Source organism: Chelon labrosus (genome assembly GCF_963514085.1).
Source record: "Chelon labrosus genome assembly, chromosome: 6".
NCBI lineage: Eukaryota > Metazoa > Chordata > Actinopteri > Mugiliformes > Mugilidae > Chelon > Chelon labrosus.
Genome location: NC_140342.1, coordinates 21,428,129 through 21,455,173, shown reverse-complemented (window position 1 = coordinate 21,455,173; position 27,045 = coordinate 21,428,129). Strand labels below are relative to the sequence as shown.

At 43.6% G+C, this 27,045-nt stretch overlaps 1 protein-coding gene across 1 annotated transcript in view; it reads right to left on the bottom strand.

Moving 5' to 3' along the window:
* Nucleotides 1-316: 316 nt before the first annotated feature.
* Nucleotides 317-27,045, bottom strand: part of pigk (phosphatidylinositol glycan anchor biosynthesis, class K) — a 36,735-nt gene continuing 10,006 nt past the window's right edge. The window contains exons 9-11 of the mRNA XM_084546288.1: nucleotides 26,545-26,717; nucleotides 14,905-14,980; nucleotides 317-1,816 (exon numbers count right to left, since the gene is read on the bottom strand). Coding sequence (XP_084402414.1) covers nucleotides 1,700-1,816; nucleotides 14,905-14,980; nucleotides 26,545-26,717 — 366 coding nt within the window. The 3' untranslated portion in view covers nucleotides 317-1,699. The remainder of the gene's footprint in view (nucleotides 1,817-14,904; nucleotides 14,981-26,544; nucleotides 26,718-27,045) is intronic.

The following is a 27,045-nucleotide window of genomic DNA, read 5'->3' as shown; positions in this document are numbered from 1 at the left end:
CAAACAAATACATCTGAGGCACAGAGGCTTTAATTTTTGTCGTTTCTGCTCCCAGCCTGGTATGAACCGACTGCGTGTGGGGTCTCGGGTTCCAGAGGATGCTGTCGTTTGAAGAGAAAAAGGGAAAAACTGCCTTTAAAACACCTCCCTGCATGGTTTGAAATGTTTCCAGCAGGAAAACAACAGAGCCAGAGTGTAAGTCAACTTAAGCGGCAGCGATTTCAAGGAAGTCTTTGTGTTATAAATAAGCTTAGACTATCAGCTCTGCCAGGCATACCTTCAAGGCTCGGAGCAGTGAAAGCAGACTTCCTGTCTTTATATAGTCGGTTAGTACTTAGCACCGCTGTTTAAAAGTAATTAAGGAAGCTCAAAACCTTTTCAGAAGAATAAACAAATCAGGCAGTTAAAGATGTCAATTTATTTCTTTGATTCAGTGTTACAACTTTAAATCAGGGCATCAAAAGCCTCCGACTGAGGAAATTAAAATGCGCTTGCTCTTTTCAAAAGAGAGGGAGGGGGGAAAAAAGGTTTATGGGAAATAAGAAAAGGGGAAGCATTGCATAAATAATGTATAAGGAAAGGTACACAGTGGCTGACGCAGCAGCTGTATTCCAATACATGCAGGTTTCATTTCCAAATCCATCCATTTTCCACTTCAGCCCGCGGGGGGAGAGTGGCAGCGGGCATGGGCGGGTCCTCGCGCCAAAGATAAACTACCGCCGGTTCAATCCATATACTTTGAGCATCAGTCCTTCCTCCCAACAATGAGCTTAATGCAGAGGGGTAACGCAAGGGGGAGACTGGGGGAGGGAAAAAAAAAATAGGACAACACGAGCCAGCATAGAGGAGATTCATTTGGGACAGCCGGCGGCTTACTAGGTTATCACTCACTTATCGCCGCTGTAGCACAAGACGCCGAATGGCCATGAAAATAGCTGTCCATCACCCAGAATACAATCAGCGGAGTACATGGCTGGAGAGCTAATGGATGTCCCCACAGGGAGGGCAATTTAGTGAATGGGAAAGTGGATGAGTCCATCATGCGAGATGGGATTATGTGCGATTGTTATCCTTCACAAGTGTGATATGACGGTCAAGGGGTGTAATGTATATGGACAGGGGAGACATTAAAGAGTAATCTCTCCACGACCCACTCACAGACAATCATCCCGCCGCCGCCGCCCCACGTTCTGACCGAGCAGACGTTCTGAGTAGCACTTAAACAAAAAAAAAGTCTGCTGCTGCTGAAATGTGCAGAGCGGCGCGCTCTCAAAAATAAATTAAATTCTTATCTGCAGACTCGGTTCAGTGCATTTTTAAGCAAATCAACGGAGTTGTGGCATTGCTTGACAAAACAGAACATTCGAAGGTTTAAGTCCTTGTGAAACGGGAAACGGAAAATTGTAAAATGGCTGAATGATGCATGACTTCCATGCGGTTGTCCTTTCTCGTAAAACCTTATAACATTTGAAACAGAACACAAATATCAGTAGACAGAAATCGTCCCAAAGTTAAAAAGGGCACCAAGAGTCTTTGCAGTTTCTGGCCAAGCAGTAGATGTGGTGCCGTGTATCTTCTTTCCATTTCCAGGAATATAAGCCTGTCACAAACTGCACCTTCCCTCTAATATCCCTTCAATAAAAACTCCCGGTTTGCAGCTTTACATGCCCAGATATCCAGCGGTGTAAACGCCGAGGCCTCAGAAGATGTGTTTGAGATGCTTCACGCCGTACACTTTGAAAAACACCAGGAGGATTAAAGTCCACAGGCCCAGGATGAAGCCATCAGGAGGATGCCAGTCTTTCTGCTTCGGTTTCTGAAGGGAGGCGGGTGAGGCAAGGTGTGGTGGGGATGGGGATGGGGGGAGGAAGAAGAGGGGAGCACGGGGAGGGGAAGGAGGGAGGAGATTGCAGGTTAGTAACAGTGTGTATATTTCTCCCGTTGAGGCCGCCACTGATTGTTCTGTCATTCACACAGGCAGGAAGGTGCACAATCACGCAGACACTCATTTTATCTCTTCACACTCTTCATATACGCTATCTCTCTCATACAAACACAAAGCGTCGCACATAAACGCGGGGTGGTAAAGCTCATCAGTACACCTCCCCTGCCTTGTGTTTGTCCCATTCACTGCCACATCATCACTTTGTGTATGATTATACTTTTAAATCCCGCTTGTATTAAACATGCATCTCACAAGGAGCACATTTATATGCTAATGCGGCGGCAATATTCCGGGGGAGAGATGAGATTTAACCTCTAAAAAATCTTCCTAACTCCTCTGCTGGCGACAAAGCTATAGATGTGCTGCGAGGATGCACTTAAGAGATTTCTGTTATCCCTCTACAATACAAGCTGCCATTATCCAGACGGGAAATCACCAGTCAGACAAGGCATCCCCCAAAGCCAAAACATCAAGACTCGGGGAAAGAGGATGAGCACGCAGGAAGTACTCGAAGTCTGGCTGTGGCACAAATTGTGCACATAACAGTAGGACGACGTATAGCACTGTAAAGCTGCTACACGAGCACTTAGGAGATCCGTGCCTGTCTAGCTTGCCTCAGTTCTTCTACAGTACTCAGTATACATCCATACAGGCTTGGCACATAACGCTCACCAGCACAAACTGCAGCAGAGGCTGGAGCCAGGCTGACAGCCAGACTGACAGGCCCCGGAGGATTAGACGCTGGTGTGAAAGGCCAGTCTAGAGTCATTACTACCCACAACCCTCACAGCCTGACTACGACCAAAAGATAAGTTATCTGCAACGGGGCGAGAGCATCAGATCAAACTGGTAATAATCAATAATCCTGACATTTAGAATCGAAGCTTTATGGAGGTCTTTAGTGACTTTATGCATATGGTTTAATTTGACACATTTATAGTATGATTGAGCGTAAAGAGAGGAAAAAAATCTGGCTGGCAAGTTTTCATTGATAATAAAGGAGAGTCAATATACACGGATCAGGCATAACATTATGACCACTGAGAGGAGAAGTAAACAACATCGACCATCTTGTAACAATTCAATGTTCTGCTGAGAAACTTTTGGACCTGGCATTCATTCATGTGGATGTTACTTAGACATGTAGTACCCTCCTAGACCAGACCAGGCACCCCCACCCCATAGCAATGACACTCCTCCAGGATGCAGCCACGCAAAACGGTTTAGGAACAACTCAAAAAAACATGAAGAACAGCACAAGGTGTTGACCTGGCCTCCAAATTCACTAGATCCCAAACTGATCAAGTAGAGCAGCAAGCTGAATATCTGGGTGTGTTCAGTTCCATCTGTGAGTGCTTTAATGGGAACAAGAGGCAGGACGTTGAGTCCATTTTGCAGTGCTTTTAAGATCAAACAAATGCATCTGAGATACAGTGGCTTGCATTTTTGTTGTTTCTGCTCCCAGCCTGGTACGAACCGACTGCGTGTGGGGTCTCGGGTTCCTGTGGATGGTTGTTTGAAGAGAAAAAGGAAAAACTGCCTTAAAAAACACCTCCCTGCATGGTTTGAAATGTTTCCAGCAGGAAAACAACAAAGCCAGAGTGTAAGTCGACCTAAGAAGCATTCTGTGACCATCTTGTGACAATTCAGTGTTCTGCTGGGAAACTTTTGGACCTGGGATTCATTCGTGTGGATGTTACTCAGACATGTAGCACCCACCTAGACCAGACCAGACACCCCCAACCCATAGCAATGACACTCCTTGGTGGCAGTAGCCATTCCCAGCAGGATGCAGCCTGACACAGACACACACACAAAAACGCTTTAGGAACAACTAAAAATAAAACATGAAGACCAGCACAAGGTGTTGACCTGGCCTCCAAATTCACTAGATCCTAAACTGATCAAGTATCTGTGGGATGATCCACAGAGGCCCCTCCCCTCAAAGACCCCACTAACAACCCCATGCTTGGGCTTTAATGCACGACAGCATCGTCAGTATTCTTCAAGAAAAATGTGAGCATTACTATAATATATAACGGTATTGGGTTAATCACAATGCAGACAGAACGATATCTCATCTGATCTCGGTGGCTGAATGCTGGCGCTTCAGTTTCCAAAGTGTCCAATTGCATTGCAATTACACTCAAGTAAGCGGCCTCATATTTTTTGCTGAATTTCCCTTTATACAAGAGGCGAGGACTGCTGAATTGGCATGAGTGGAGTGGAATCCTCTGCTCCTCTGCTGTATTTGTGTGATATTTAAATGAGGGGCTGGCACACAGAGTACTGTAGAGTGTGAGTCGAATATGTGTCTGAAATCACCACCCGCCAAGCACTAAATGCCAGTTAAAAAAAATAAATAAATAAATCTGTCTTTGGCTGCTGAGATCTCATACACTGCTTGTGACATCTGACCACCTGTTATATGGAGGATTTTTCTCCTTCCTGCTGATCGCTGCCAGTCCTTCATCCAATCAAATCAGTGCGAAAAACAATGGATTTATCTCAAACAAGCTCTTCAGTGGCTGGCTATAATGTTCCTGCACTTCATCCTGTTCATTCAAAGGCGTTTAGAATAGGCATGATGTTCAAAATGCTTCTTAGAATAATGAATATTAATTGCCTTGCCTGGTGACTATTATTCTAATTTCTTATTAGTTCAAGAGCTCTAGGTAAGTGAGGCGAAAAGTTAATTTCAGGAAGAGTGTGCCTGTGCGCGACAACCCCCACCCACCGTGTGCAGCGTACCGTCTTGTCAAGGCTGTCGCTTCAACCCGAACTCCGGCTTACGCGACGGCGCTGCCAGCTTCTAATGCAGAAAGACCGAGGACGGCAGTAAAATTGGATTACGTCTGACTCCAAATTTATTTAACAGCTCAATCAGGCAAAATCAATAGAGCTCCACTGCCATCCAGAATGCTTAAGCAGAGACACCGAGGCGTCACCTGAGCTCCGGGCCAGGCCTAGTGCTGGACAGTAGGGAGGAAAGAAAAGAGCTGCTTATTTAATGACCGTCTGAATATTGTGGTTGCATTTTAATGCTCTGCAATAAACACAGAAGGCAAAACTAAGTTAAATCCAGGCTTAGAGTTGTGACACATCAGTCCCAAGAGTATAACGGTTAAGTTCTCCTCCAGTCAGTCACAGGTAGCTCTCCTACATACAGTATATCTTCAGCAGATAGCATCTGACGGAAACTGAGAGCCTTGTGCTTCAGCAGACAGACTGACTTCAGTGAGCAGCGGAGACAATGGAGCTCAAACTATAAAGGGATGTTTTTAGCATCTGAATCAATGGCGCTTTTGCGAGAGATTGGCAGAAACTACAGGAAACATCTCAGGCGACAGCCAGATATTGGTCTCATTTGTCTGACTTCAGACTAGAGCACATCAAACTGGATGTCGACTCCAAAAATAGCCCCTTAAAATAAAAACTATTTTCTCATCAGCTTCTTAGTATGAGCGACGAGCTCTGTCGGGAACGAGCCATTTTCTGGCAAAATTTGAACACTTTCATTTATTTCCCATGCAGGATGTACATAATGTGAATCAGATTCCGAATACAGCTTCCATCAGATTTAGATCGGATATTTCGATCATGGGCTTCAAACAAAAAAAACATTTCTACAGGTGCTACTGACGGGACGAAATGTGATTCGGGAATGCCAGTTTGAGTAATGGACTCATCATTTTCAAGGCTTGTCAGGCACTAAAACATTGCGCCGCAGTTTATAATACTGAGACAGGATTTCACAACTCACTGCAACAACAATTTTACCCCGGAGCTCTGTGACTGTGAGGCTAACATTAAATTACGCCATTTGGATTGTAAATCAGTCCTGAAAGCTGGAATGTGCCGTTACATGTGACTGACTGGACGAAGCTGTGTGTTGTGGCAAGAGCATGTTTGTTTGATGAAACAGATTCAGTTTGTGTGTCTTGATGCAGTTATGGGCTGAGCAAAGCCAAAGTTGTATTGCATCATTGTAAACTGATCAGGCATAACATTATGACCACCTTCCTTATATTGTGTAGGTCTCCCTTGTGCCTCCAAAACAGTTGTGACTCATCAGAGAATGGACATGGGCCTTCTGAGGGTGTCCTAAGGTGTCTGGCAACAGAATGGGGGGCCTTTGAGGGGAGGGGCCTCTGTGGATCATCCCACAGATACTTGATCAATTTGGGATCTAGTGAATTTGGAGGCCAGGTCAACACCTTGTGCTGTTCTTTTTTTTAGTTGTTCCTGCTTTGTTTTTTTTGTGTGTGTCTGTGTCAGGCTGCATCCTGCTGGGGATGGCTGCTGCCATCAAGGAGTGTCATTGCTATGGGGTGGGGGTGCCTGGTCTGGTCTAGGTGGGTGCTACATGTCTAAGTAACATCCACATGAATGAATGCCAGGTCCAAAAGTTTCCCAGCAGAACACTGAATTGTCAAAGTGTACCTAAAATAATGTCGGGGTAAAAGCTAGTTAGCTGTGTTGAGTTTCTCTGTTTAATTCAAACACTGGTGATTGGAACTGAGTGGATTATGTTGGAGGTGAAGTTAGTAAATGCTGCTACATTCATATGGAAATCACTGCAGAAAATAGGAAAGAGAGAAGACGCCTGGGTAGATGGTTAGTAGGAGACAGAAGATCAGCTCATCTGGCCACAGAGACCAATCTCAGCTGTTGCGGTCTGCGTTGCCACGACGTGTAGTCACATTTCTGGTAAAGGTGTACCGAGCTCATGTCTCATACAGTGTGAACTCTACATGGTGGCCGGCGGTTTGACTAGCACAGAGTGAGCAGAGAAGTTGCAGGAAGGTCAGTAAAAAAAGTGTGTTGTAAGTTAACACGTTGTACAAGATGGTAATATAAAGTACACACTGTCTGACAGCTGTCAAACCAAACAGACGTCTCACACCGAATGTACTGTTCTGTTACACCCCAACAAAAATCAGTTTAAGTTTTAGCTTTTTCTTACAAGAAACTTTCTTCTTTTCGGGCCCACAAAAATCTCAACAATGGCAGGTTTAGAAGAGGCAAAGAATCTACACAGAAATGCATTATACCGTGTTGTGTAGCCATCTCTGTGTCGCAGGTTGAAGTGAACTGATTTCCTCCAATTTTAATCAATCTAGCCGTCTACACATGTGGCACAATGGCTTTCATTTTACATCTGCAAATGTGTCTTTTTTCTCACAATTTACACCATTAATGTCAGTGATTGTGCACGTGGCTCTGATTAACGCCAAAATTAAGGTGACCTACAGAGCTTAATAATACACCTGAACACCTCCTGTGTACATTAAGGTGAACGGAGCTGCAGCTCATGCTGTCCTTTCTTTATATGTGTGCAATTGTTACTTCGTTTTAGACTGAACAGGACAAACCAACAGATCATATCTTGATGCTTTTATATCTGTATGAACCTTTGACTGTATATAAACATGGATAATGCATCCCCACTTCCTTGCTTTGGCCAAACTGACGCTACTTTCCAGGGGATGCAGGAGGCGGCATCTTGCGACGTTGGAGCCAGAGTCTACGGAGTACTTGGAACCACGATATCAGCCACCTGCCCACACTTCCGCCAGACTGACTCGCTTTTTCATTTAATTAATACTACACTCTGCTGTACCTCCTTCAGTTACAAGGAAATGTTGGATTATACACTGTACTTGTTTTTTTCCCCTCAACTCTCATAGTCCCACAGGATCACTTCATGGAGGATTGGCATCATGGTAGTGATCATAATGTCACATCCTGTTTCTATAGCGTCAAATAACTAAATAAACTAATAACTAAAACGAAAAATTGGCACTTGAGTATGCATTAGTATTATATAAACTACCTAAAATGACAAAAACCATCATTGAAAAAAATGTATTTGTATTTTAGTGTTTTAGTTCGGGCCCAAGTCCCATCCACTAACATGGGGGAGGCGGAGCTTATGACATATACTGCAGCCAGCCACCAGGGGGAGCTCTACTTGCTTTGGCTTCACTCCTAGGGCTAACAGCTCAGGTGGTTTCTGTGCTCACTGCAACATGCTTTGCATTTAGATGGCACCATAGGGTTGAAGTGCTTCGGTGGTATGCAAACTCTTTTTTTTGCACAATTTGCACAAAACTTCGCTTTTATCAAGGCTTCCATCAAATATGCCTTCCATCATTCCTAGCAACTTGCTTTCATCCGATTCCTCCGTTAGCCGAGCTCTGACTCGTGCATCACTGTAATCGGTGTACCAGGAAATCGTGCACTGACAAAAGTTCCGCAATGTTTGGAATACAAACTGCGATTACAGACAAGAGCCAATTATTAAGGACACTCGCCACCAAGTGGTCAGGGGTGTGAATTGCAATCTGTCAAAATGACAGATGGCCTTCAGATTTTTCAGTCACAGTTTTAAAAAAAAACGTTCAGTGATGGAAAATATTCGGTTAACGCGAGCCCTGGTGTGAACAGACCTCTATCCTATAATGGCAAAATTATTTGATGTCCATAATCAGGTTTATTGTAAAATGGACATTATGCAGCCATGTTGCAGGCTTTGATTAGCCGCTGACACTGCAAGCCGAATCCTCATTGCCTCGCGTACCGGTTGATTTTGACCTGTCTGTTCTAGTTTAGTTGAAGCAGAGGCATCTCCCCGAATCCCTATTAAATTTGCCAGGACGGCTGGGCCGTTAGGGTCCTCCATGTTTTATGGTCGAATGGACACGGAACTGTGACAACACGGATCTCTCCCACTGATACACTGACATTCAGTACAGTAATCACATGAATACTGATCTGCCCTTTTTCCCCCTCCCTGCTCTCATTTTTACTACAACGTTACATAACAAAAATGTGAGTTGGGACGTTCGGTTTCAGCCGTGCCGACAAAGTGGCCGGCAGGAATACAAGAAGGAGAGCTGAGGGTTGAAACGCCTGGAGGACGTGAGCTCGGCCGGGGATGATCACGAGAGACGACTAGGAGACATGTGGCCATCGGGGGCTGTTGACCTCCGTGACAATGGCTGGCAGAAGTGTGCCATGACTCTGAATCTTTGTGGGTGTGCATGTTTATGTATATGTGTGTGTGTGTGTGTGTGTGTTAGTGTGTAAGCAGCAGCCCCTTGGGTAAAGAAGAGCAAAGGGAGATGGATCGACTGTGACAGGAAGCCACGTCAGCACAGCCGGCAGTGAGAGGAGCATATGTCAAGATGGAAGAGAGGAGGGAGGGAGAGATTAGAAGAAAAAAAGGCTGCATTAACTCAGAGGAAAGAGGGTGATACCTGCACATCCTCACAAGACAGGATTCACTTTCTTTGGTATAAAAATAATGAAGCAATTTCTTTGGATAGTAACAAACATTTTTGGTCAATCTGCTTGATTAATGTCTGTGCTACATACGACATTGTACACTTCTAATTGCCCCCAGTTGGACAAACTATGTAGTGGAGACACTGTCATTGAATACCATTTGAGATTGTTGGAGAAAACCGCTACTAAACATTTAGAGAGAATTTTATCAGTAATAATATATTTTATTGTACTGGCCGATTAATCAAAAAGAAAAATGCGTTGCTACTTTTGTGCGCTGGAAAATGCCATATGTCATTCCTGGGCTTACTCACTAATCAGTTGACATGTACAGAAGTACCATTCATTCATTCTTTTATCTTCTGTAAGTGTCACAGGGGGGCTGGAGCCTATCCCAGCTGTCATCGGGTGAAAGGAGGGGTGCACCCTGGACAGGTCTCCAGTCTATCTCAGGGCTAACACAGAGAGACAGACAACCATTCACACTCACACTACAGCCAATTTTAGAATCACCAATGAACCTAACAAGCATGTCTTTGGACGGTGGGAGGAAGCTGGAGTACCTGGACACAGGGAGGACATGCAAACTCCACACAGAAAGGCCCCAGTCGGGCGATGGATTCAAACCCAGAACCTTGTTGCTGTGAGGCATCAGTGCTAACCACAACTCCACTGTGCCGAAACAAGTCTTGTAAGATTTTACCGAAATTAGATCAGGTTGTCATTAGGATCTTGTCTAAAATGTGAAAAACTCCCACTGGCAATGTAGCAGCAAATCCTCAACTGTGTGCGGCTGATATAAGGGGATTTTTTACATTTTTGCATTAAAACCAATTAGTTAATTGAAGTTATTTATTAATGATCAGTCGATAAATTTATAAAATGCCTCATACGTCCCACAATTTAATAACTACTTTTATATCCAAGATTCCTGCTCTAATCGTTTTTCAGCCTTTCTCAGAGAAGGACATACAGACATGAAGGAAGCAGTAGAAAAAAAAAACTACTGAGCACAGAAAGGAGCAGAAAACTGGCGAGCATTTGCTGACCTTCACCGAATCCACCGTTTAAAATCCCACCACCAAGGACAGGGACCTATACACGAGAAGCCTGCCTCCATTACACGCGCACTGTATTCACTTCACCAGTAAAATCAATTAACGCAAACCCCCTCTGATTGATCGGAGCTAATTAACATGGCCACGCAGGATGCTAAGGGTCATCGAGGGAAGTCTGGAACACCCTGCCAAACGGCAGCACTCCCAAGGTCAAAACTGCAGCAAATTTATGTCGTGCCGAGCTGGATGAAGGAACAGCAGGCACAGAGCACCGCCAGGACACTCCACTGTATTGCCTTGACATTTAAGCCCCCGGCAAGTGCTGAGACACTCAAAGTAGTGGGTGAATTATTCTCTCATAAAGCGTGTTTTGCTTTTCTAGAGGATATTAATCATAATTACTGAGCACCAAAGCCAATTCCAATTGATATCTGATTAAACACTTAGGAGATTGTCAGAGAGGATTTGGCCTGCGATCCACGCAACATCCCCTTTTTTGTTTTTTTGAAAAGTGTCATTGCTGAAGCCTGAGTGAGGGTAGGAGGATTTAGCGCGGAGCGGGAGGGAGGCGAAGCATTAATTTTCACTGTTTCCATTTCCAATTCTCCGGAGCCATATGGGGTGGCGTCAAGCTGGCAAAAGAACAAATAACAATTTGACGCCAGAGACCAGCACTCACAGCAGCGAGGGAGGGGGAGGGAAAGTACAATACACAAGAGAGTTTAAAAAAAGCGAGCGCTCCTTGTAGTTATTTCCAGAACTGAACATATTGTGATTAGGCACTGGCATCGGGATGAGATGTGTGAAGTCGGAGAGAGAAGGTGGCAGAACGAGGGGACTCACCCTGTCACCGCTAGCGAGACAACTGCCAACGGTGACAGGGCATTAATCAACTTCTCTCTCACACGCATACACATACACAATGAGGGGAAACCTTGTATAGAGTCACCATACAGCACAGCCTTATAAATCCACTGTCAGTCACTCTGCTGACTTTTCTATTTACAAGCCATCGCCTCAGCTACAAGCAAATGGAAAAATGGTTTTCTTTGCAGATAAACACAAAACAAAGATTTGTTTTCGCCGGAGGCACAGCTGAAATAAGCTACAGACCACTTGGGAACATTTTAGACATCAAATCTTATGAGATCCAATCTCATCTAGTTCTTCAGATGAGTGCATCTGATCAGCGACAACAAAGGGCGCTGCCGCGGCCGCGCGAAAACAAAGATATCTCAGAGAGTGCTGCACACCATATGACAGCTAATCAAAAAGAGGAGAGCTGTCAATAGGCTTGATGGACATTGGTCATTCTGCTGCAGTGCAGATGGACTATAGCGAAGGGGGGAGAGATGACTCAGACTGTCAGAACTCTCATCTTCAACCCAGCGGGAGCGCTAGCCGATAATCGAAATCACTGCCAGGGGTCGTCGGGTTGACGAGAGTGTTTGTGTGTTGTACATGTGGCTGAATTTAAAAATGGACGGTAGAGTAGCGGAGGAGAAAAAAATGAAAAACATGTATAAAACCAAGGCAAAGAGAAGATGTGAAGCCAAGCAGCAGAAGACAGAAGCTTCATGGAGTGTTTGTGTGAGCGACAGGGCAATTTTCCAATAGTGTGATTGTAATTTCCAATCCACAGCAACAAACAGAGTTTACAGAGCACTCCTAGGTGAACAGCGAGCTGCAGATCTGAAAATGGTCGGTGTCTGCAGCGCTTTTGGGGCAACTAATTTCCCAGAGTACCGCTGGGCGCGGACACCCCTCCTGTTTCTCATCACCACACTCAATAAGTGTCCGACAGGGCTCAGTCCTGTGGTCAGTTTCATTTCTCTGGGCCGACCGACTGTGACTCCTTTGTTGATTCTGATGTTTCCACCAGCAGGACCTCGAGATTTGTATTTAAAAATAGAAGAAGAAGCTTATTTCTAGTTGCATTTGACCTCTGCTATCAACACCAACGTTTTGTCAAATCAAACATCAGCAAATCCATTTTAAACCAATCAATACACAATAAATGCCTCATTACATTTTTTTAGGTTGCATAAATTGATGCCTCTACGTCTATTAGGGAGTTGGTTGTTCGACTCCTTTGACCCTCTTCTCAGGCGGCTTTGATATTTAGCATTCAGCAACAGACATCACTTGACATGCTTTTACCACTGCTCGCTTGTCACATTCTGCTCTTTGCTCTTTGCAGTTGTAATTGTGTTAAATACTTTGCTTTTGTTTTATCCGGAAATCATAATCCCTCGGGGGATGACATGCCATTAAATTCAGACAGCTCGCCTGTGACTAAGGCTTACTGTATGGGAGATGTAAGTCTGCTAACAAAGGTTATTAAAGTGACAAAGTGATGCCCATTTAGCTTCTGAATCTGTAACAGAGCACAGCTAATTTAGACTTAGTGAGGCGTCAGCTCTGTAGTCCTTTTATTAACACTTTCAGTGTATTTATTCGGTACAACATTTAGATTTTGACGTTCTGGTCAATGTTTTGGGAGAAGTAAACAAATATACCTACAGTATACTAAGACTGCAACAAATTATAGTTTTGACTATTTCTGAGACTCTCCGATTAATCCTTTTGTACTATATTCTGACATCAATGAGAATACAAACGGTCGATTGAATGACTTGTGCTGACTGTAATTGGAAATGCAGCTGTATTATCCTGCAGAAGGTCACAAATCTAATTTACATGCGTCACTACGGCTGATGTAGCACCACCAGTTAACCTAACACCAGGGTTTCCCATACAATGCCAACACTATGGCGGCCTGCCAGGGTCTAATTTACTCCACCATGGTCTCATAATGAAATTTTGCACGTTTCCAACACTGCTGTGCTTGTGTTGTTGCTCCTGAAAGCATCTCTCCCTCCCTCTCCTCCACAAAGCTGCACCGCCCCAGACCCTCCAAACACACCGGTCGCTCACCTGACCTGTACTGAATTTAACCTGAAAATGGCACGGTCAACTCACATAGCATGTGAAGCTATTTGTGTTGTTCGCTAAAACCCGATGTTTGTGCTCTTGACTTTAGACTAGAGAAATTATTTAAAGAGTAGATCTAAACCCGAACGAAACCCGACTCCAGACGTAACGTGAACGAGCTTAACTTAAGACTTTCAAGTTAGATTGAAAGTCAACAGTTTACTATAACTTTAGATTATATTTATTCGCTGATTAATCTTCCATACATTTGCCCATAGAGTGCAAGGTCTCAGAAGCATTTTCTTCAGTATTCATGTACGTGAACTGAACTTTTGTGGGAAACACTGCTAACACTTACGTCCATGTGGAAGGAAACACAGCAGACACAGGGAGAACATGCAAACCCTGCATGGCCAGGAGCTTTGTACTCAGAACAATCACGCTGTGACACCACTAAAGGTTTCTTTACACCCACTCGACGCACAACTTTAATGGAAATCTACCTCGCTTAGTTTTGCAGGTCTGTATGTGCAGAATCAATCTGCTTAGAACATGGAAATACACTAGAAAGCAGCGCTGCCACGCTCTCCAGTCTCTGTTGAGTTCTTTTATCAGCTGTAAATGATAAGGACACAACGACGACTCTCAGGCCTTGATCACCAACCAACCATCAGACTAAATCGACTGTAATAATTCAAAATACTCAGCAGAACTGTAAGGGGCTTTTTCGGTATTAGTAAGTATGCAACTCCTTCTTTTGGGATTTCGTCAGTTTTGATGGACTGGTCGTATTACTACCCTCTGCAAGATAAAACCACAAGCATCTCTCATGCATCAGGGCCTCTGTTTAATGAATTTCCACACTAGATTAAGGGCTTTTTAATTAAAACACTGTGACGTGGCATCGTATTCCACGCAAATCGACGTATTAATTTAGTCACCTGCTGCGGCCCTAGTTTAAATTTCATATCACGGGGACCGTTCTTTGTGTTTTAAAGCATGTGCTGCTCAGAGACAGCTGAACCCCAAACGAAAGCGCCACCAACGTCTGCCGCTGCCTGTGCCAAAGATTAATGTGGCGTCTTTACTTTTCTGAGGCGCAAGTTGAAGTGGAAGTTAGAAATTGTATTTTAATAGGCTCATAATGGAAAACCTTACGAGAGCGACGCGGGACCAAAGACGGGGCTGCTTCGAATGCAGAACACATGTCGTAAAGGTGGATTGCGGAGGAAGAGGTGTTCATTTGTGAAGGTCGACCCGGCTGAGAGCCGCAATTCATTTGGGAATGAGGTGAATGCACAATTCCTCGCCGCCACAACCCTGCCTATCCCTTCTGCCGGATTTCACGGTGGCCCCTCCACACCGAGACCAGGAGGCAGTTGCATTTCACACTCGGAGCTGTCACCATGGAAACGGCACAAAGACATCTATTGGCGGATGTTGCACATAACTTTCTCCTCTGCGTCCAAATTAAGGACGAGCGTGGACACACAAACTAATAAAAACAAATAAATGAATAAACTAAACCCCACAGGAGCCTGAATAAATGTCTGCCTACACAAAAGCATAAAAAGGTGACAATCATTAAACGCACGTCAAAAATATCTGGACCGTATCAACGTAGCGTGGGTCCCGATTGTCCCCAAGTGACCCCCGGTGTTTGTGCGAGTCCTTTACCTGATGGATGATCTCAGACACCGGCAGCTGGTCCACGTATGAGTACGTCTCTTTTTGCACCTCTCCATTCACAGGCCTGAAAGACAACAACAGAGCACTCGTTTAGCATTTACCCAAGAAAAGTCTGCAGCGCTCAGGAAACATTACCCTTTTGTTGTGTGGGACGCTATTATTCAGTGATGAAGAAAAGCTGTCAGGAAGAGGAACGGACGCGGCGTTTCTGTTGGCAGCGTGTGTGCAGCCGAGGTGTGTGTGACTGACATATCATTTCAGGGCCGAGTCAGTGATATGCAGCGCAATTTGATGCAAATGAACCCCCCCCGTTTCCCTCTAGATAAATTAATAAAAATAATGTTGCATATCACCACCCGACTCTACAAGACAAAGAGAAAAAACACATCATTTATAAAGAGACATACAATATAAAGTCAGTAAAAATACGGTGAGTGGGCTGCTCAGATTTCAGAAGCGTTAGAAGAACTCCTCAGTCCTGACTCCCTGTGCGAGTCTTTTTGAAACCCCATTGAACATCCATGAAGCAATCAATGGAAGATAGAAGCAGCGCCAGAGTCAATACATCGTTTAATATTTGTTTTCTTGCTGCTGTTGCACAACAAACATCACCCTTTTGCAAAATTTAACACCAACCAGTGTTTTCACTGCGTTTCCCTCGTTTGTTTTTCCCAGTTTGCACGTACAAAAAAATAAATAAATGTGGAGTTGAATGTGAGGTCTGCCAACTGTGGCTTTTACAGTTTGTTTGATTCCATGAAAACTGTGGAACTTTCTGTCCAGACGGTGCGCAGAGGCACAAATTAATTTAATGTAGGAAAGCGAGAGAATTTAATATGCTCGGCGCGTGGACAGATTCAGGCACTTAAATGGAGAAATGATCCCAAAAAAAAGGTTTTGGCCGACCACCGATCTGGACTGCAACATGCTTCAAATTTGGCAGACATCCTCAAGAAGACCAAATTACAAACATTGGCTAGGTGCAAGAATCATATACACAGGCTCAAGGCTTTTCTCCTACAGTACATCAAGAGTGACATCCGTAACAGAAATGGAAGAGCGCAATTTAAAATAAATCCTAAAAGTAAAGCCGCAATAGCAAACAAGAGTTAAAAGAAAAATGGGGCTTTGTTTTGGAGAGTTGCATATGGGTAAATTAAAGCTGGAGTCAGCCATTCCTGAGAATGACTCCTGATGTTTGAACTCAACAAACAAAAAGCTCTCCCCTCGTTTTAGGGCTCTGTGACGAGCTTGGCCCCAGAAGTGGTGGCTGTGTATTGCCAAGGCAATGACACGAACAAGAAGAGAGCCAAAAACAACAAAGTAATGTAACATTAGCAATGTAGTGGGGTAATAAACGGTTGTTATAGTGGCTGCCTCAAAGCTAAGGGCCGTGACGCACCATGCCATAAGTATACCAATCAGCCACAACATTAAAACCAATGGCAGGAGAAGTGAATAACATTGACCATCCTGTGACGATTCAGTGTTCTGCTGGGAAACTTCTGGACCTGGCATTCATTCGTGTGGATGTTACTAAGACATGTAGCACCCACCTAGACCAGACCAGGCATCCCCACCCCATAGCAGCAGCCATCCCCCAGCAGGATGCAGCCTGACACAGGAACACACACAAAAACACTTTAGGAACAACTAAAATAAAAACATGAAGAACAGCACAAGGTGTTGACCTGTCCTCCAAATTCTCTAGATCCCAAACTGATCAAGTATCTGTGGGATGATCCACAGAGGCCCCTCCCCTCAACCCATAGGACCCATAGGCCACCCTGTTGCCAGACACCACAGGACACCCTCAGAAGGCCCATGTAGATTCCATTCTTCTCTTCTCCAAGGTGGTCATAATGTTACGCCAGATCTGTGTATGTGCCGTTTGATCGTTGACTGTAATCTTTGCAGCGTCTTTATGCGAAACTTTCCAAAATTAGGCCTCCCTTGTAGTTACTTGATGCCGATTTCGTCCAGTCTCTAACGTGTAACGAGGACGAGCCAGTTTCACAGCTCTCCCGCTCGTACAGCTAAAATTGAAACACCGCAAAGTTAACCACCTCTCAAGCAGAAACACCGCCACGTCTGCGTCCCGCAGGCTTTTCCCAACTCTGAGGTCTCTTCTCTGTTTTTAAAGGTAAGCGTGACTTCTAGCCCTTTGCCTGATCACAGCACTTTATTTTTCCATTTATATTCATCAGACCCTTTTTTCTCTTGGGCTGTCTCACGGCCATCTCTCCTTCTTCGAGTTCAGGATGTTAGCATTAGCCAGATTTTCTGTCCCTCTTCTTCCTCTAAGGAACTTCCCTCTGGCTCATACCGTCCCATTTTGCCCCCATCTCCCCTCCACTCCACTCCAGTGAACAAGCACCAATGCCCAGTGTTGCCGGTTGGCTGGAATAGTGTAATGAGTAACTTTGTTGTTTTTTTTGTCCATCTTTAAGACTCATGCTTTTGTATTTGTTTTCTTAGGTGATTGACAAACTATCAGAAAATGCAGTTTTTCAATGGCAATGTTTTATAGAAAAGGCTTTTAATACTCTACTAGGAAACTTTGTGTGCGTATTGTTGCATCCAAGGCCAGTAAGCAACGTTAAACAATCTCGTGTGCCGACACAGCTCTCCTCAGTTTTCAAAGTAAAGGCAGAAAATCTTCATTCGTAACGGAAAGTTGAACCTATTCACATGTGAACTGTGGGTTACAAATAAATACACTAGGTTCAGTGTGTTGCTCAAGGGCAGTGAAAGAGGTCTCCACACAGCAGCTGAAGGATAACTATTAGTAAATATGAGTAAACTTTCTTTCAAGTGTAGAACTAGTTATTCACTCTCAGGCCTTTCCTGCTTCAACTGTTCAAGGCCTCCACTATTGTCCAGCAACTACTGAGACACCTGAACGTGACACACCGTCTGACATGTCCTCATAAGAATGAGGACGAACACTTCAGCTTATTTTGAGACATGCAACATCCTGCAAACACTCACCACAGCAACAAATCCACATCTGAAAATAGTCCTGGACGCTAAATAAATGTGTTACATGACATTCACCGATCAGGCATAACATTATGACCACCTTCCTAATATTGTGTAGGTCTCCCTTGTGTCTCCAAAACAGTTGTGACTCATCAGAGAATGGACATGGGACTTTTGAGAGTGTCCTGTGGCGTCTGGCAACAGGGTGGCCTTTGGGTTCCATGGGTTGAGGGTAGGGGCCTCTGTGGACCCCCCCACAGATACTTGATCAGTTTGGGATCCAGTGAATTTGGAGGCCAGGTCAACACCTTGAGCTGTTCTTCATGTTTTTTTTTTTAGTTGTTCCTAAAGCGTTTTTGTGTTTGTGTCTGTGTCAGGCTGCATCCTGCTGGGGATGGCTGCTGCCATCAAGGAGTGTCATTGCTATGGGGTGGGGGTGCCTGGTCTGGTCTAGGTGGGTGCTACATGTCACATCAATGAATGCCAGGTCTAAAAGTTTCCCAGCAGAATACTGAATTGTCACAAGATGGTCGATGTCATTAACTTGCCCTGTCAGTGGTTTTAATGTTGTGGCTGATCAGTGTATGTGTTTGAGAAACTGACATTATTGGTTTTGGTCTTTTGGTTTGTTGTTAGTGCCATAATACATCTGTTTTATATTATATTCTTTCATTATATTCTTTCAACGAGGGTTGGAGACCATCACCATCAGACCGTTCGCTTTGGCGTGGCGTCGTGCTGCCCTTCGATCTTCCGCAAAATCCTTCCCGTCTGTCAGATATTATAGCTCTTGCATTTATTTCCCCTCACCTCAGGTGCTGCACCTTCGTCTACGTAGGAATCAGTCAGTCTGCCTCATATCGCCTGCAGCTAGTTCAAAATGCAGCAGTGAGATAAGAAGCGAGTGCCTCGGCCCCTCGTTTAATGGCTACGGGTAAAGTACAGAACTGAGTTTAAGAGACCTTTATTTGTCTTTAAAGCACTGCTTGGCTTGGCACCAGGTTATATATATCTGAATTAGTTGTCCCCTATTCAACTTCCAGACATCTGCTGACCAGTCACTGCTCTCCGTTTTAGCTCCTATAAAACCATTCATCCTATAATTTGGATGATTTTATTCATTTACTTATATTCCCTGACGTTATATATATATAGTCTAGTATAGTTTATCTTTTGTGAATGTACTCTAATGCAATGATTTGACTCATCTATCAGAAAAATTCCTCATTCTGGCTGCTGCTAACCAATTTGCTCTACTTGACCTCTACATTACTCTCAGATGTTGTCCTCCACTTTGTAAGAATCAGGTTTGCTATAATCCTTTTCTAATATTGAATTAAAAAAAGTCTCTGATAACCTTTTAATACACACTCTCAACTGTGTGTTTGTCTAGAATTACAATGTTCTGCTTCAGACATCTTAGGCTCCAATCATGGGAAATTAAACGCACAAATATGAGAACCTTCCGAACAAAAACATATCCCCCCAAATTGTCAGAGAGAGACGGAAAGTGTTGAAATGTTTGCATGGTCCATTGCATACGTTTTATTTTTCCTTTTAGGCTGTCTCTTCAGTCTGATACAGGCTCAGACAGAGAGCAGTCCTGGCTAAAGGTCACGGTCGAGAGGAGGTTCAAGTGAGTGGCTGCCTTTCAAAGACATTTCAGGCCAGACGGCCGCTGACAAAGTGGGCCACGTCCCCCTGTGAGCTGCCATGACTCCCCTCCAGTCGCTTGCTGAGTCGAGCAACCTGTTCCTCTTTTGTCTCGCTCTTACTTTTACTCAACATCTTTCTCTATACATGCTCCCTCTCTTGCGCTCCCTTCCTCTGTCTGCAGCAGAGCAGGAGAAAGCAGGACGCGCTGGCAGGCGAGGGGGAAACAACGATCTCCTGCAGAGCCCTCCATGCGCTCCGAGCTCTTTCTGCCACCAAGAACACGAGAACCTGCGTCTCACCGCCGCGCCCCTCTCTCTGTAACTTAGCACAGGAGATGAGCTCTAATTCAATTCGAACCACTTTCCACTTTATTTTCCATAAAGAGACTTTGGAGAGGAATTTTCAATCCACTTAGCTGATTCTAATGGATGTGTGCGCCCCTCCCTCCAGCACCTCCAGCCCTTGCGTCGCTGCTGCCTCCATCTGCCGTCTTTAGGTCAAACAAATTTCCTTTTAACATCTGCTCCACTAATAACTCAGTTTTTCTTTTTTCTTTTTTTTGCAGACTCAGTCCAGTGCTGCAGGTTACAAATTACATTAAGTTTTGTGTTTGATAGTCGCAATTACTCGAGGTGCCTTGTAATCCGCAGGGGGGCGTGATCCAGTCAACTACCACCTATGACTGGAAGGGAAACAATGACACTGTTAAGCCTTTGTATAATGAAGCCGGTTGAGTGGATCCATTAAAAACGTGCCATCGAGTGTCATTCATTTAATGGAGGAGAAACGATATTTATGCGCGAGAGGAAGGAGACGGAGCTGGGACATGAAGAAGAGGGACAAGCAACAGGCACCTTAACACATCTTCTCCACACGCCCTCCTTCACTTTCCCGCCGAGCGACAGAACAAGCTGACAAAAGTGGATTAAGGCAGCACTATATTTAATGACGGCGTGTTTCAGAGGACATCTGTGATCTTCTCTCCGTGGGAACAAACAGGGCTCACTACAGCCCATTTTCAGGTCTTATGAAACGTTATTATTTAACTTTAGCTGTGGCATCTGGACAGCGAGCTCATAAAGAGCCTGTTTTTTTGTCATCTCTTAGTGATTGCTTTTTGAGATGATTCAGACGTGTTGGCGACGGATTAAACCTGAGTTTCTACTCTAAAGGCCATCCATGAGATTTATTCATCTTAAGTGAGGGGGTACGATTATTCTAAGTTGAGCCGCAATAAAAATTTTAATTTTATTACAGTTTTATTACGGGAAATGTGCCGGTAAAGTGAATTAAAAAAATGTTGACACCCAAAACACCTCCAAAAAGCAGCAAATCTGAGAACCTGAAACGCTTTCAAATTTTTCCCTAAAAACGGCCGACACAAAAAAGAGACCAATTATTTTTTTTTTTTTCTAATCAGTCACTTGACTAAACCTTTCACAGCTACAGATAAGGGACTTTCCGGAGCACACGTGTGATGTTTCCGCCCCCCTCCCAGAGTAATAATTACAGCCCAAAATTAACTTGCTCATCTTTCCCTTAATTTAAGCACTGGGTGACACTATGAATTTTAAAATGATATCGCTGCATAAAATCTCAATTTACTGTGACTGTGTGAGTTTCAATTTTGTAGGTGTGTAGTAAGGCTGAAACAAACTATTCTTTTTTTTCCCAGTCAATTAATCTATTGATTATTTTTTTTGAGTAGCACATTAAATAATAACAGGTAAATAAACTCCTACAACTTTTAAAACATAATCATAACAACCTAGTTTATCACATAGACCAGAGGTCTACAACAGGGGGTGCGTGACCCCTAGGAGGTCCGCGGAGGTACTGCAAGGGGGTCGCAAAAGTTTTGGTTGATTAATATTAATAAATGATTAATAAATAATAAAATATTAATAATGATAAATACACATATACATAAGTAGGGGGTCCCGGCTCCATCTCTCCATCAGTTTGGGGATCCTTGGCCTGGAAAACGATGAAGACCCCTGACATAGGCCGTATATAAATATGGACAATGTGTTCCCACTTCTTTGCGTTGGCCAAACTGATGCTATTTTCATGGGGATATGAGCGGCACCATCTTGCGAGTTCGGAGCCGGAGCCTGCGCAGTATGGTCCAAGAGTGGAGCCACACGGAGCCACGATATCGATGACCTGACCACACTTCCGGCAGACTCACTTGCATATTTTTTTTAATTGCTCTGCTCAACCTCCACCAGTTACAAGGAAATGTTGGATTATACTGTACAAGTGTTTTTTTTTTTTTTTTTACAACTCTCACAGTCCCACAGGATCGCTCTCCGAAGCGGCAACTGGTAGTCCATTATGTCACATCCTGTTTCTATAGCATCAAATAACTAACTAAAATGAAACTTATCCAGATGATTGACACTTGAACTTGCACCAACATTATATTAACTATATAAAATGACAGAAACCATCCTTGAAAAAAAAAATGATTTGAAGTGTATTTTAGTGTTTTAGTTTGACCCAAGACCCATCCACGAACACGGAGGGGGCGGAGCTTATGACCTATAGTGCAGCCAGCCACCAGGGGGAGCTCTACTTGCTTTGGCTTCACTTTAGAGGAGCAGTTCTGCCGTCCATCTTTATACTGTCTATGGTTTATCATGATGCTCTTCTGAAATCATGGTCAGATTAAGATGCGGCAGGATTATCAAATATGCGATTTAGCTGTTGTTGCGGCTCCACAGTTGTGGAATGATTTGCCTCTACAACATCTGATCGGCCTCTTCTCTGTCTGTTTTTAAGTCACTTCTTAAAACACGCAGCCATATAATAAAAACTTATTTTTATTGTATGGCTGCTGTTGTCTCGTTACTCGTGTTTTTCTTTTCTTATTTATGTATTTTATTTATTTCTTCTGCACAGCACTTTGGTGGTTTTTAAAGTGCTCTATGAATAAAGTTGGATTGGATTTAACTTGAGCCTTATTCCACAGCTGATTCTGTCTGGGATATTCTGCCTCTCTCTCTGTAGTACTTTAAACTTTGCAAACACCAACCTTACATTCGAAAAAAAAATGTGAGAAGTGTTTCTGCAAAAAAATAACCAAGACTGAATTTATATTTAATGATGTTAAATATTTCAGTGGTTTCATAAGTTCTGCAATTATGAGGATTTGTGTAGGACATGTTGCAATCTGCCCACGGCTAAACAAAAAAAACTTCTGGGTCTATGAGAAGAACAGAAAACACGCTCCTGTCTCTACAGCGTGTTCCAAATTATTATGCAAATTACATTTTTCTCAGATTTTCCTAAATAGTTGATACAAATGACAGTCAGCATAATTTTTAAATCATCAACCCTTAGAGTATAATTCAAATTTTATTGAACAAACCTCCCAAAGATAACAGTATTTTTTTCAAAAATAAAAAACTAAAAATGCACTGTTCCAAATTATTATGCACAACTGAGTTGAAAGACATGTTATAAGTTTTAAAGAACTAAAAATGGTCATTTGTTGAATTTGCTACATTAGGAGGTCCTATGAATAGAAATCAAAAGTTATTTTAATCAAAAAAAACCAAAAAAAAACAGGTCAAGTTACATGTTAACGTAGGACCCCTTCATTGAGATCACCTTAACAATTCTTGCATCCATTGAACTTGTGAGTTCTTGGAGAGTTTCTGCTTTAATATCCTTGCAGGATGTCAGAATAGCCTCCCAGAGCTGCTGCTTGGATGAGAACTGCCTCCCACCCTCATAGATCTTTTGCTTAATGATGCCCCAAAGGTTCTCAATAGGGTTGAGGTCAGGGGAAGATGGGGGCCACACCATGAGTTTCTCCCCTTTTATGCCCATAGCAGCCAATGATGCAGAGGTGTTCTTTGCAGCATGAGATGGTGCATTGTCATGCATAAAAATGATCTTACTACGAAAGGCACGGTTCTTCTTTTTGTACCATGGAAGAAAGTGGTCTGTCAGAAACTCTACGTACTTTTCCGAGGTCATTTTCACACCATCAGGGACCCTAAAGGGGCCTACCAGCTCTCTCCCCATGATTCCGGCCCAAAACATGACTCCGCCACCTCCTTGCTGACGTCTCAGCCTCGTTGGGACATGGTGGCCATTCACCAACCATCCACTACTCCATCCATCCGGGCCATCTAGGGTTGCACGGCACTCATCCGTGAACAGAACTGTTTGAAAATTAGTCTTCATATATTCTTTAGCCCACTGCATACGTTTCTGCTTGTGACCATTGTTTAGGGGTGGCAGAATAGTTGGTTTACGCACACTTGCAAAGTTTTTGAGGATCCTACACCTTGACGTTCGCGGGACTCCAGAGGCACCAGCGGCTTCAAATACATGTTTGCTACTTTGCAATGGCATTTTAACAGCTGCCCTTTTTATCCTATGAATTTGTCTTGCAGAAATCTTCCTTATTGTGCCTTTGTCTGCACGAACCCGCCTGTGCTCTGAATCAGCGACAAACTTCTTCACTGTACGATGATCACGCTTAAGTTTTCTTGAAATATCCAATGTTTTCATACCTTGTCCAAGGTAGCGTACAATGTCACGCTTTTCAGCAGCAGAGAGATCCTTTTTCTTGCCCATTTTTGCCTGAAATCTGTGGCATGCTTAATAATGTGGAACATCCTTCTTCAGTAGTTTTCCTTTAATTGGGCTCACCTGACAAACTAATTATCACAGGTGTCTGAGATTGATTTTGATGATCCAAAGAGCCCTGAGACACAATACCATCCATGAGTTTAATTGAAAAACAAAAAAATAAATGTTTATGACACTTAAATCCAATTTGCATAATAATTTGGAACACGGTGTATATTATCAATCAAGTCTGAATGAAGCCAAAGCAGCACTGTGATGTGACATGAAAATGACAGAAACCGTTGTTAGCCTCCCCGAACATCATTTACTATTCCTAAAAGCAGAACGATCCTGGTGGTGTTGTGGTGCATCAGTAAACTTAGCTCCGTTAAACATCAAATGAATCAAGGGGTTGCTGGTTTCTTACATCAGAAATGGAGATGAAGTGTCTCTTTCTCTTTCGCGCTCCATGTAGGATTGAATTAGGGCAACGGCCGGCTCGATAACACCCGTGGTGGTGGTGTTTGTGCGCTGCATGGAGGATCTGCAGACCTAATGTGTTGGCCCTAATCAATAATAAAGTAATAGGCTGAAGTTGTGTGCAATGACTAACCTGCCAGAGGCAAAAACCAGCCGATGAATACGATTGGAATACCAATAGCCCCTAATTACTAATTGGCAGCCAAATGCATTAGATTCTTTAACACTCCCAGTGGTTCAATTAAAGCCCAGCTTAATACAATTAATAGAGTGAGTGTGAATAATGATGATTAAAGTTTTAATTTCCATCACATCTTTTAGTCAACATATGGCGGAGTGTTTGCGTTTCACTGCATTAGCCGGGCGTTTTCTAAAACTCTTGGTGAATGAGCTTATTATGGGATTAGTGTGTTTTGTGAGAGAGCAAACACACACTGTGACCAGGCACAGAGGAGGAGATGTACAGCTCTCTACAGCCATCTAGTGACTGAAACCATTTAACAGCACTGTAGGAATGCACCGTATGAAGGATGTGGATGCATGGAGCTCACCACAGGGTAGCGCTATAGATGATCTGCAGCAAACACTTCTGCTCACTCGCAAAACCCTTATTACCTGAACTACAGCTTGAAGGCTTACAAGTAATATGTCTTAATTATGATCCTCACTGAGCTCTGAAATTGCGCTTTGCTGATAATAAAAGGCAGCAAACACCGTCTTAAAGGAGCTGTCTTAGCACCTTAAACAATCCGGTTGTTGGTCAGCCTCACGATCAGGTCTTAAATCGCCTGCAGGGTAGTCATAGCGACATCCACTGAGTCGTTTACTCTCCCAGAAACGGGCCCCTCAACACATCATTAGAGAAGGAATCAATATCACTAATGAGAGGCGCTCTAAACAGAAAATCAAAGTCTGGTGAGTTGGGAACTAAACATAAAACGAATTTGGCCCATGGCACTTCAATTAAAACCGAGGGAGGCTGACCTCAGTGAAGGATTTTATTCACGTTGTTCCTAATCCATCTCAAAAAGCACTCGGAGCGTGTTGGAACTTTAAATCTAACCCAGCATTTACCCAGACTCACTGTCATCATTCGTGTACTATCATCATAATATTTCTCATAATTAATGCTACGCTGCTTCTCAGGTCTATGTAGTATATGTACGTATATATGTGTAGTATAAAATATAATAAGTGCATTCAAATATTTGAATAGTTGAAGGAAGAATCTAGTAAAATAAAAGTAGAACTTTTTAAAACTACTATTTAAGAAACTACAATTTCAGCTTTGTTCAAGCGATGCCTCTACAGAGACAGATCAGGCTTTAAATCATAAGCCAGCACTCGTGTTATACACCGATCAGCCACAATATTATGACCACCGACAGGAGAAGTAAACAACATTGATCATCTTGTAACAATCCAGTGTTCTGCTGGGAAACTTTTGGACCTGGCATTCATTCATGTGGATGTTACTTAGACATGTAGCACCCACCTAGACCAGACCAGGCACCCCCACCCCATAGCAATGACACTCCTTGATGGCAGCAGCCATCCCCAGCAGGATGCAGCCTGACACAGACACACACAAAAACACTTTAGGAACAACAACAAAAAAAACATGAAGAACGGCACAAGGTGTTGACCTGGCCTCCAAATTCACTAGATCCCAAACTGATCAAGTATCTGTGGGATGATCCACAGAGGCCCCTCCCCTCAAAGGACCCCCCCACTAACAACATTGTGTTCCCAGACACCACAGGACACCCTCAGAAGTTCCCATGTCCATTCTCTGATGAGTCACTACTGTTTTGGAGACAACAAGGGAGACCTACACAATATTAGGAAGGTGGTCATAATGTTATGCTTGAACGGTGCATTAACATTTTTGCTCTTGCCAGACAATAAATGAATTCCGCTTACTTCTCCTCCACCGCCTTGATGGGCTCGGTCAGGTTGATGGCCTCCGTGGTGATCTCCACTTTGCGGACGCTACCGAAGAAATCTGTGATGAGAACGCTTCCTGGATCCCTCAGGAACAGGTCGGTACGGTGGCCCGGAGTGGACACGCACTGACTCTTCGGACATACTTTGAACTGAGGAAGCAGAGAAACCACAAAATTCGTGTTAGGATTTTGCCGGTTCATTGAAAGTTAGACATTTCTTTCCAATTATTTTTCATGGAAGAAGACAAAAATACACAGTGTTCTTGCTGCTGTCAGAAGTTTTATTTGACTCACTTACTGATTTTAATACCACTGCAACTAGTGGCCAGCTGAACCAAACACGGCTAGAACAGCAGTGGGAGGTGTTAAAATATGTGACAATGTGAGGAGAAGATTAGAGGCAGGGAGGCTGACATTTGTGCACGTCCTAGCCAATTACGAAACTCTCAGCGCTTGGTGTGTTACCACTTGTGGGTTA